A 13,126-nucleotide genomic window follows, 5' to 3' on the forward strand; every position below is an offset into this window, starting at 1 on the left:
CTCATATTGAGCAATAAACCTAAGCCAAAAATCTCCAGATGAATTTACAAGTGAAATATACGTTTAAAATCGCAGGTAAAAGCTTATATCGTAGTAAGAAGTAATATATTTTTTACATATAACAGGAAGAAAACGGCTTGATGTTAAGTGATATCGCCGTGTTACTTACATTGCCAGAAGAATCGCAAATGCGTTGCCAGCCTTTTAAGAATTGGTACGCTCTTTTTTTTGAAGGACCCTAAGTCGAATTGGTTCGGAAATACGTCAATGACTGTAACGGTAACTGGTTCCATATGGTGGTTCTCTATTGTTGCTCATATTGAGCAATAAACCTAAGCCAAAAATCTCCAGATGAATTTACAAGTGAAATATACGTTTAAAATCGCAGGTAAAAGCTTATATCGTAGTAAGAAGTAATATATTTTTTACATATAACAGGAAGAAAACGGCTTGATGTTAAGTGATATCGCCGTGTTACTTACATTGCCAGAAGAATCGCAAATGCGTTGCCAGCCTTTTAAGAATTGGTACGCTCTTTTTTTTGAAGGACCCTAAGTCGAATTGGTTCGGAAATACGTCAATGACTGTAACGGTAACTGGTTCCATATGGTGGTTCTCTATTGTTGCTCATATTGAGCAATAAACCTAAGCCAAAAATCTCCAGATGAATTTACAAGTGAAATATACGTTTAAAATCGCAGGTAAAAGCTTATATCGTAGTAAGAAGTAATATATTTTTTACATATAACAGGAAGAAAACGGCTTGATGTTAAGTGATATCGCCGTGTTACTTACATTGCCAGAAGAATCGCAAATGCGTTGCCAGCCTTTTAAGAATTGGTACGCTCTTTTTTTTGAAGGACCCTAAGTCGAATTGGTTCGGAAATACGTCAATAACTGTAACGGTAACTGGTTCCATATGGGGGATCTCTATTTTTGTTCATATTGAGCAATAAAGCTAAGCCAGAAATCTCCAGATGAATTTAAAAGTGAAATATACGTTTAAAATCGCAGGTAAAAGCTTATATATCGTAGTAAGAAGTAATATATTTTTTACATATAACAGGGAGAAAATGGCTTGATGTTAAGTGATATCGCCGTGACACTTACATTGCTAGAAGGCTCGCAAATGCGTTGCCGGCCTTTTATGAATTGGTAAGTATATTTCTTGAAGGACCCTAACTCGAATTGGTTCGGAAAACGTCATTGGTAACTGGTTCCTATGATGGTTCTCTATTGTTGCTCATATTGAGCAATAAAGCTGAGCCAGAAATGTCCAGATGAAGTTAAAAGTGAAATATACGTTTAAAATCGCAGGTAAAAGCTTAAGTTTAAACTTAAGTCTTAAGTCTAACTTATCGTAGTAAGAAGTAATATATTTCCGGCAAAGATTATCGCAATCTCAGGCCAGTTTTCCTGGGGCCAGGCAATAAATCGATCCGACTAGACGTTATTATGCAATACGGAGCGACGACCCGGCACATAGGTTGAGTGGAGACAGTTTCTGCAATTTTTTTTGCAAATTGATGAGCAATGCTTAATTTTGATAAATTATTTGTAAGCGTTGGAAAAAAACATGCTTGATAAATAGTGCTGGTTAATAAATTACATCATAATTCTTTATTATGAAATAATAAGTATTGGGCAAGTTAATTTGTATTATCAGCTGTTATTTAATCGGAGACTCACACTAAAGACATGTCCAATTGTCCAATTTAGTCCAGTCCAGATGTGTATCAAGTCATATTGCTAGATAAACCGAATTTTTATCATGCCTGAGCTTCTTTGACACACAAATGTTGTCACACTTTTAGAGACACACATAGACTTGTTACGAGTGATGTAGAAGACACGAGATTCCCGGTCCGAGTCCCTTCTAGCTGGAGTTTACAGACCCTATTTTTCATTCATACATTAGGAACCTGAGCTTCTGTGACACAGACGTTTCTATAGATCACGTTTCTAATGGGTGATGAAGAAGGTACGAGACCCCGGTCATCTCCGCTGGAGCGACGAAGCCTTCATACCACAAAAGGTTAAAAACGACATGATGAAGTATGCGATCAAATAAAATTTCATCTAAACCAGTTTTTAGAGATATTTTTTAGATTTTTATTATAAGAACGTTGAATTCATAAATCAATCAATTATTTTATTAAATACGAATGTCTAAAGTCTTTTTAAAGTTATCGTATTTGCGACTCCATAGCGCATTTTCGATCTCTGTTCACAGTTCAACGACAGCAATCTATTTATTTAGCACAGGGAAGGAAACAGGACGCCGTGCAATGTCACCAGGACTGGTTTGTGGGATTCAGACATACATACAATATAGCTTAAGAGATAGTATTTTGTTGGTTATTATTACCTGGGCACACAGTAGGTCATGAGAGTTAAATTAATATACTTTTCTTAGCAGTACGTAACCTATTACTTATGGATAAAAAATCAGAACGGGCGAGAAAACACTCCTCCGTTCTTTCAATCTTCAAATACACTTTGCATTACCCAGAAGTTGAGTCCATGTGCCAATTTTTCGAAGAACTTAATAACAGAGCAGTTAAGCAGTGTTGGCCTAATGGCTTCAGCGTGCGACTCTCATCCCTGAGGTCGTAGGTTCGATCCCCGGCTGTGCACCAATGGACTTTCTATGTGCGCATTTATCATTCGCTCGAACGGTGAAGGAAAACATCGTGAGGAAACCGGCTTGTCTTAGACCCAAAAAGTCGACGGCGTGCGTCAGGCACAGGAGGCTGATCACCTACGTGCTTATTAGATTAACAAATGATCATGAAACAGATACAGAAATTGAGGCCCAGACCTAAAAATATTGTAGCGCCACTGATTTATTTAATTTAATGAATGTAATGTAGTGGCGACTGTAGACAAAAACTTTATAATTAAATATTCATCCCAACTATAGTTTAAATGATCACTTACCATAATAACAGATGATATCTTCATGATGTTCTCATTGCTAACTATGGAATCGCACATTTCACTGCATTTATAACTTTAAGGTTCATGCGCCGTTCTATAATTAATTTAATTTAATCTATGAAAGGTGTCACAAAAAAATATTTTCTTAGATTATACGCACAATTATTTTATATTCTCTAAAGTTTCACTCCCGATATTTACCGATACCGAGATCAGCCAATTTGAAACGCATATATGTATTAGTTTTTGATTATTGGAAACACATTCTATTCTTTTTTGTTTATAGCGAATATGTAGTCTTTGCAAATTCCGATCTGACGCTTAGATTTAAACACACCCTAACAATCTTTACGTATAAATTATTGCTTTAGTAAATGTTAACGTAGGTTAATAAGTTAAGAACTAAGGATTGACAGTAGTTCTATAGTTAGTTAGACTATAGTTCTTTCACTAACTAACTAAATTTTTTATTCACTAAGTTCTGGCTGAATTCTCGAGGCAATTCTAATATGCAATATATTTGTTATAAAAAGGTTAAGGTTTTATATTTTCTATTAGTATTAAATAACTGTATGAATAGAAGATAAGGAAATAAATAAATACATATTTATAAGTCTTAATTAACTAAAGCCCCTACTATCTATTTGCAAAGCACAATTCAATAATTTAGCAGTCGTAATAACACCTGTATTCGTTCTTTAAAAGTCATCGATTACTTAAGCAATTTAGTAATGATTTACTAAACAGATAGAAATTGAAAAGGTACTGCATACTTTCATAAATTAAGTTAACTAATCGGGCTTAAATTCGTAGCTCAGTTGCGTCGTTTAAATTATATATTAGAGAGAATTTAATGAGCAACTTACGGTTGATTCTATTAGAATGCGCATTTGTTTCTTTACATAGGACTCCCTACATAATAGCCTACACGCATGCGATCAGGCAGGTCTGTGGCCGAGACGCTAGGCAGCAAGGAAGTGTCAGATCTCCCCTTTCCTAAACAGGGACTTTATTTGCTTAAACTAAGATCTGGTGGGCTTGAAGGGTCCCACCAGGCCCGGGCGATAACTACTCCGGAAATATTCGTAATATTTATGGGCGAATCGGAGCCTGCTAACCCGCGTTACCCGTTAAACATGCATTACACTAGTATGAAAGTTAGGCAATGTAATAGAGAAATGTCAAAATGAAAGTGTTTTCGACGATACGAGTGCCTGCGGCGATTCTACGAAATGTCATGTCATGGTGACAGAGGATACAGGTCCAATGTCTTTAAGCACTAAGAATCAATTGGAAAAATTATGCGTAGCTTTATTAAGTGTTTTCAGTGTTAAATATTCGGTAGTGGGCTGATCAAAATAGCATTGTTAAAAGCCTATTTGGTAACTTATCCATATTGTTAAGAAAATAATTATTTTGTAGTCTTCTACTAGTAACTAAAATTCGAAGTGTAATATGTTTTTTGTAAAATTAATGTTTTTGTCATGTATAGAATAGATAGATTGTAACATATACTGTAGAAAATGCTTTATTACTTTGAACTTTAATAAATAAATGTTGAAAATAAAGTGTTTTTAAATTTATTATTATTTACTTATTTTAAGGTTTGAAATAAAATAGTGATTTAATTGCAGGTTAAGCTAACCATAGATGTAAAAAATTCTGAAATTCCTACAAATTAGCAGATACTGTTTTAAAACTGGTTGAGTAAGTAACTAAGTGCTAATATTGTAATTAGAAACGAAATGTAACGCGAACTATGGATCCCGTATGTCAAAATCTAATACATTTTTAATCTATGGTCAGACAATTTAACCCAAGCAAGTACTGTAGCATAGGTGATAGGATAGAATTTTACCTATCCCGGAATAAGCGTACTGCGATAAACGGCGTAAAAATTATTATTTTGTATGTATTTTATATGGGTTTTATTGTGTTCTATTTAGAATTCCTATCTGCTTAGCATTCGGCTTATTTGCTATAAATATAAAAATAAACGTATATTGAGTGGGGCTATCTAAAGACAAAGCCTAATACGTGATAGTAAATTTCACTTAAAGGAATTTAACTTATCACTAAACTGTATTCAAATATTTACTTGCATAGTTTTTTTTTATTTAGAATCTTTGTAAAAATTGATTTTGATTTAAGATATATGTTAACAGGTCGAATCGATTTCTGTATGTTAGTTACTTTTAATTTTTTTTTTTAAAACGTTTTTTGTAAATATTTACTCAAATTTTTATTCAACGTTAATCTAATTCAATGCCTGCTACGGAAATTTTACATTTACGCAATAATTACAACTAAAACTTGGGTACATTTCAAGTGAAGTTAAAAATTGCACCCTATATTCTAGTTTATATCCACATCAACAAACTTATTCTAATTTAAGTCTTAACATATATATAAAACACAAAACATGCTCAAAGATACAGATCATTGCATTTTCACTTAAAACCAAGTTAATTACTAATTAACTTAATATTATAGTTGATTTTACACAGATTAAGTGAAAATCCAAATAATTGTAGAAAGTGTATCATTTTATGAATTTTATCAAAGTGTGAAAATTTCGTTAATAATTTTGTCATCACGCTTATTTCAGGGGAAAGTGAGTTTGGTCTTTTTACGTCTTTATATATATAATACTAGCTGATCCGGCAAACGTCGTTTTGCCATGTATATCATTTATAATAAAAAAATAGGGGTTGATAGTAGAGGGGTGAAAGTTAAGGGTTGTATGTAATTTTTAATGCTGTATCACAAAAAAAAACAGAAAAAATATCTAAAAATAAAAATAAAATATTTAGGGGTGGACTACCCTTAACATTTAGGGGGATGAAAAATAGATGTTGTCCGATTCTCAGACATACCTAATGCACACAAAATTTCATGAGAATCGGTCAAGCCGTTTCTGAGGAGTTTAACTACAAACACCGCGACACGAGAATTTTATATATTAGATAATGTTATAAATGATATTTAAAGGTAATTTATAAAAAATGTGTTCAACTTATATGCAATCGTAAAAGTATGTATTGAGAAATATAATATTATATGTAAACAAAATTAAAGTCGCAATATAAGAGTGAAAATATTTGAAAAACAATTTTTTATATTGTAATATGTTAAGTTGTGTCCAGACACCACTTCTAAAAATTACTTAGTACAACTTCCGTGGACGTAATTTTATTTGTAATCAATAAAACATATTGAACATTAAAAAAAAAAAAAGGAAAGCTAAAGATTATTTTAAAAAGTAGGTTTATAAATTAGGTTAAATACTGCGACACCTTTCATAAGTTACATTAAATAATACTAACCACAAACCACAATTTTCTAACCAAAACACAACACAACAACTCACTTCACTTTTTTATTAGATCGATACGTGCGACTTGATTCGCGATCACGCGGGAATGATCGGTGGTGCGCAAGAGTCGAAATATGGCCGTAGCGTTAAGGCATAGTGTATGGTAAAAGTAAGCGGATGGGTCTCATGCGATGTGGGATTTTCTTGCAATAGTTTAAGCGTGGTCGATATTCGTAACTAACTCAAATTGATTTCTGAATTAAAACCTAATACATATTATATTATATATTAATATACACACCACAACAACACCGCCGAATTTAAATGTTTTAATAACTTAATTGAGTTTTTCCTTTGGTAAATGTTAGAACCTTTTTGTATATAAATATTATGATTCCAACTTTGGCTATGAGTATTAATGTGTATGTTATTTATAATTTATGGAAGCTGATAAAAACAAACTTGGTTCAAATAATGTTAATGTAGTTCATTTATTTCACCAAGTAATTATTAACATAACTTTTACACATTCCTACGAACTTCCTAACTGCATTTTATCGGGGACATTTGTCTTTTCAAAAGAAAAAATCTTTACATCGGAGGATCAACTGTCAATTTTCGAAGCAGTGTTGGCCTAGTGGCTCAGCATGAGATGGCACCAATAGTTTTCATCATTAGCTCGTACGGCGAAGGAAAACATCGTGAGAAAACCGACTTGCCTTACACGCAAAAAGGCGACGGCGTGTGTCAGGTACTGTTCACCTACTTGCCTATCAGATTGACAAATATTCATGAAACAGATACAGAAATCAGAGACCCAGACTTAAAAAGGTTGTAGCAACACTGGTTTTTAGGTAATTTAAAATATATATGTTAACGTAAAATTGTAAACACCGTTAGATTGTAATCTATCTCGCGAGATTATAAACTGTCGAAAGATTGTGAACCTCAGCTTACTGCTTACAATTTAACGTATTATTATTCGGTAGATTGTACTACACTAACTTAGTTATCATTCAAACTTCTTTGGTCAATTACAGATTAATTTTACTTTCCAACCATTTCATATAACTACCGAATAATAATACGTTAAATTGTAAGCAGTTCGTTGAGGTTCACAATCTTTCGACAGTTTATAATCTCGCGAGATAGATTACAATCTAACGGTGTTTACAATTTTACGGTGACATATATATCATGTAATATAATGTTTACGTTAATAGCTGTAAATAGAGCTTTTTCATAACTGCGCCTTAAGTAGAACACGGAAGGCGGCTGACCGATACACGGAGTCTAGTGAGGTTTGTACCCTCATACTAATTACTAACAGTACATGGCGATTTAATACCAAACTCAATTGTGAACACATAAAAAGAATATGGCATTATGGTTCTAATAAGGCGCAGTTTTGAAAAAGCTCTATTCACGTACAACATTTCAAAAATCAGAACAATTAGTATAATTAAATAATATGGAGGACCTTATCGGTTTCAAGCAATTTCTTCCACTGTAAGGTAAAAAATTAAGGTGATCGCAATAAGTATAAAATTGCATAAGATATACAATTATTTAAACATATATAGGCAATGAAAATGACATGAATCAGGATCTAGATTCAGTAGCGAAAAGGCGAAAATAGTTGTTGTATATTTTGTCCTTACACTGGATTATTAATGCCTTTATAAGGCAATTATATATATACTATATGTATGATTAAGATGTTTAAATATAAATCGAAATAAAAAGATAAATATTTTAAATAAAGTTCATAATACACGCGAAGTTACAAAAATATGCGCCGATAATTTATTAACTGACAATATAGCATCCCCACGTATTGCTACAATTTTAAGTCAGGCGTAATATTCTCTATTTGCGTTGCGTTTCTCATAATTTGTTCGTGAAAGGCGTGTGTTTGTCCATTTGGCTAAGTGAGTAATTATAAATATTATATAGATATAATAAAAAATAAAAACTGCTAATTTTGGTTCAGCCAGTTGTCTTGTACCAGCTCACCACTAGGTTGTCTACTGGTAAAGCTTTTTTATACTAGAATACTATTCTTTATATTCCAATGCTTATACAAGAACATTAAACGTAAATACTTTATAGTAAAGAACGCTAATAAATAAAAATAACACTATAGATAGAACTATCTCTTGTAAAGGATTAAAGATTCTATTAAGAGATAGATAAAACGGATTTGGTGTTTTAATTTTATCAAATCTATCTCTATATACTAAAGGTTGTATTAGGTACCAAGGGACCTTAACTTTAACAGTTAACGACCTCGGCATACGACCTAAATGCAGATGAGAATGTGATGACATTTCCATATTTATTCTTCGTTAAGGAGATTTAACAAGAGGAGATTATCTAATGATTTTGTAGTTACAATCGACGTTTGGATATACAAACAAAAAATAATACACTGAAAAAAGTAAACAATCTAATATATAAAATTCTCGTGTCGCGGTGTTTGTAGTTAAACTCCTTCGAAACGGCTTGACCGATTCTCATGAAATTTTGTGTGCATATTGGGTATGTCTGAGAATCGGACAACATCTATTCTTCATTCCCTTAAATGTTAAGGGTAGTCCACCCCTAAATTATTATTTTTTAATTATCAGATAAATTTTATTTTTTTATGATACAGCATTAAAAAATACATACAACCCCTAATTTTCACCCCTCCACGATCAACCCCTATTTGTTATTATAAATGATATACATGGCAAAATGACGTTTGTCGGATCAGCTAGTAATAATATATTCTTCAAAAATCCGAAGGTGCTTTATTATTCATATGTATATTTTAAATAGAAACACATGTAAAGTTAGAGATTGGTTTGGAGGCTCACGTGGATTCCAATGACCAATTATAATGTTATTTGGCTCGTGGTGGTGTCGTTTAAGAAGTGGTATGTACATAACTTTTATTAAACCAAAAGTAGACTTTAAATTTGGGATAATTGACGTAAAGAAATTTATGGAAATCAAGAAACGTAATGTTAAAATTTGAAAGAACAAAATTAAAATGGGAACTTATTCTGAAATGTTGAAAACGAAAATAATTTCAAAATTACGAATTTTTTAAAACTAATTGTTTTTATCTTTGATTTTTAACAAAAATGTTTTGTGGTGAGTTGAGAAGTTGAGTAATAATCACAGGTGATCTTATGAAGACTTTTTACTGTTCGGCCTTATATGTATAAAAAGATCAAGGCTTGTTTGCGGTTTAATCATTGTTAATGATCGAATCATCATTTATGTTTGACCCTTTACGGTTTGATTACAAGACAATTTGATTCGGTATTGCGAAACTGTGGAACTTCTGGTAAATTAATTTTAATGTCTGCATTTTTTCATTGTATTATCATAATCCAGATACCATGATTGTTAGATAGGAAACATTTATTTAACAGCTTAAACCTCCGATTGGGACTTATCGCTATTTATTGAATAATAGCGGTAATATTGTTATCTTAATCTTAGTATATATAAATTACGTGTCACGTTGTTTGTCCGCTATGGACTCCTAAACTACCGAACCGATATAAATCAAATTTGCACATCGTGTGTCGTTGATCCAACTTAAAAGATATATTACATCTCAATTTATACCCGCAATATTATTTTGTTGCAAAATATTTGATAATTATTTGATAGTCACAATTCTAACAGATGGCGCTGTGTTGAAAGTACCAACGTTTCACACAAGCTACAATTTAATGGCATAACCACCAAAAAAGCATGGTGATCTCCATGACTGGTGTTCTCGTACCGTTTCCCTTACTAATATGTAATATAACAAAAACCTTAGCCACTTGGCCAAACCAAAGCCAAACGCTTGGCCGGTCTGCTAGTTATTTTATATATTACTAGCTGCTCCCGCGAACTTCGTTTCTCCTAATGTGATTTTACTTAGCCTACCTGTGTAGTACATACCAACATGGAACATTTTGCACCACTCTTTGGTTGAAAATTACGCAATGAAAACTTTTAAGTTTTTCTGTAAATTTTTGTCTATATGTCATAAGTTTTTAATTAACAAATAAAAAATAGGGGGTGAAGATTAAGCTTTGTATGTATTTTTGTATGCTGGATCATATAAAATTAAAAACAAAAAAACTGTCTAAAAAATAAAAATAAAATGTTGGGGTGGACCACCCTTATAACTAAGGGGTTTGAAAGATAGATAGTAGCCGATTCTCAGACTTACTGAAGATGCATAAAAAATGTCATAAGAATCGGTCCAGCCGTTTTGGAGGAGTATGGGAACTAATATTGTGACACGAGAATTTTATATATATATAGATAATATATATTATATATTATTATATATATATAATATATATTACTAACTTAAAACATAAAGGAGATGTTTCATAAGATTGGCGTTTGCCGAGCATCTATCAGGTAGGCCAATCTGCTCCATATAAACAAGAACACAATTAATATTAAATTATGTTATGTACTTCATAGGAACTTAAGCTTAGAAAATAAATCTTATCTAGGCATTGTCTTTATTTTTTATTAAGCTATGTATATATATATATATGTATATCCGCATGTGTCATGGTAGGTACATGTCATTGGTCTAATACATGCGGCTGTTATCCCTAATAGGACGATGCAGAATGTCAGAAATCCCATGCATAAACACATGCGTAAAAGTACGGTTGTAAAATAAAAAATAAAAAAAAAACATTTAATCACATAGGTAACATAATGTACACTTATGACTTGTCCGTAAAGAAATACATATTAATGCTTCTAATTTTACATTTACTGCCAGTTCTCAAGGGTGTAGAACGGGAGAGAAGAACTGGCAATAAACTCTCCGCCACTCTTTTTAATCGCCATTTTTTGTTTTACAATGAAAACATGTTTGTAAGGAGCTGCACCCGTTACACCAGGTCCTATGTGACATTTTAAGTAATTAATAATAATAACATAAATTAAAAACCAAGATTTGTCCTCTATCAGCAGGAGGCATGGTGAAATAGGAGCACGCACTTACATTCTCGTGGGAACAACACGCAAACACATAGTCGAAATAACCAACATCACCGCATACACGAATTCAAGTATGACCAGTCACCACAAGCAGCACCCGTTCACGAGCATGACGCATGGCCAGCCATCGGCCCCCTCGCCGTATTTTAGGGAGAGAGACAACCCGACGCATGGACGCCGCCACAAGCAATGCAAATATATTGTTTATCATCAATTGAATATAATACATTTTTCAACTGCATTAACTAAAATTAAGATTCTCCGCAAGCCAAGCCGCAAACTATGCCGCGAGCTTTTAAAATTGCATAAACCCCTCAAAACGACATCAATTTGTCATAAAGGGTGCAATCAAGTGGAATGCAAATCACACATACTTAAACCTCATTTAAGGTGCTCAATCAAATTAAGTCATTTTGCCATTCAACTAAAATGCAACTCTATTTTAAAGTAATATGGTAGTATTTTAAATAAATCAGTGTGGCACTTTAGACGGTCTGCTGTGGTGTCGTTAAGGTAGGCTTGGCGCTTGCAAAACTCGATTGAGGTCAACTTAAATGAATTTACGAATGAATGAGCGAGTTCAAGAACCTCAAGAGTAGCTGAGATTTAAGGACGGAACATAATAATTAATATTACATAATTTTTTGTGGGAAACTGGTCGGTTTTTAAGTTAACAATGCTCGGTAATTAAAGGAAAAATATAACTATAGCCAATTACAACATATTATATGGGAATAAAATATGATACTTAGTATCGTAATAATTAGTAATGTGTTTTTATTTTTGTTTAATTTTTCGTTTTATATTCATGTAACAGGACAAAATCAAAGTTTATTAAAAGTAGGTGTAAGATTATATCTTAATATATATTTCTTGTGTGCGTGTGTATGTGACTGAACTCCTCCTAAACGACTGGACCAATTTTGATGAAATTTTTTGTGTGTCTTCAAGGGGATCTGGGAATGGTTTAGATTCACAAATCAGCCCGCCAGATGTTAAGGGTAGTCCACCCCTAATTTTTATTTTTTTATTTATAGATAAAATTTTATTTTTATTTTTTTTATGTTACAGAATTAAAAAATACATACAACCCCTAATTTTCAACCCTCTACGATCAACCCCTATTTTTTTATTATAAATGATATACATGGCAAAACGACGTTTGCCGGATCGGCTAGTATATATATATATATATATATATATATATATATGATAAATGATAATTACGTGGTCATCTAGTAAATCTGATGTATTTAAACCTTTTAAAGGCATACTTCGCTATCGAGCCTATTTCAGACTAATTACTACATGAATGCTAACTAGTCATTACACATAGTATGTTATTTTAGTCGTAAAAAATTGTATTTTTATGTGTAATAATAGAGTGACCTATAAAATATTTCACAATTGTGGTAATTTTTTTAAACACTTAAATAGATATAATAATAATATCATCCAGTTTGCAGTCCCATATTATATTATTTAATAGCCTGACCTGCCCTGCGATTCTGTAACTCACTTTTCGAACTCACATAGCGGTTTTCGCATCGGCGGTCGCTCTCAAATCAGTCGTGAAGCAGACATTTTATCATAATAACAAAAGTGAGTTACAGAATCGCAAGGCTGGCCTCAGATTGCATTCTTTTATTGAATAAAAATAGGTAACAGCCTTTTTGGGTCTAAGGTATGCTGAAGAGTCACTGGGTAATGTAGAAGTATCAAGAGATAGATTGCCGAGGATTTTTTCTATTTTTTCATACATAGGACCTAAAAAGGGACTTTATTTACTAAACCTAGCTCTGGTAGGCTTGGCGTCTCTGCCGTGCCGTGGGAAATATCCTCATGATATGA

At 32.6% G+C, this 13,126-nt stretch overlaps 1 protein-coding gene across 2 annotated transcripts in view; it reads right to left on the reverse strand.

Moving 5' to 3' along the window:
• Window positions 1-13,126, reverse strand: part of LOC125050069 (rhophilin-2) — an 84,152-nt gene that overhangs the window by 44,637 nt on the left and 26,389 nt on the right. The window contains exons 1-2 of one of the 2 annotated variants that reach the window (XM_047649646.1): window positions 6,267-6,378; window positions 2,941-3,034 (exon numbers count right to left, since the gene is read on the reverse strand). The exons of the other annotated variant lie outside the window; for it this stretch is intronic. Of the exons in view, the coding sequence (XP_047505602.1) occupies window positions 2,941-2,997 (57 nt within the window). The 5' untranslated portion in view covers window positions 2,998-3,034; window positions 6,267-6,378. Of the gene's footprint in view, window positions 1-2,940; window positions 3,035-6,266; window positions 6,379-13,126 lie in introns of those variants that run through there. 2 annotated transcript variants of the gene reach the window in all.

Source organism: Pieris napi, chromosome 6 (assembly GCF_905475465.1).
Source record: "Pieris napi chromosome 6, ilPieNapi1.2, whole genome shotgun sequence".
NCBI lineage: Eukaryota > Metazoa > Arthropoda > Insecta > Lepidoptera > Pieridae > Pieris > Pieris napi.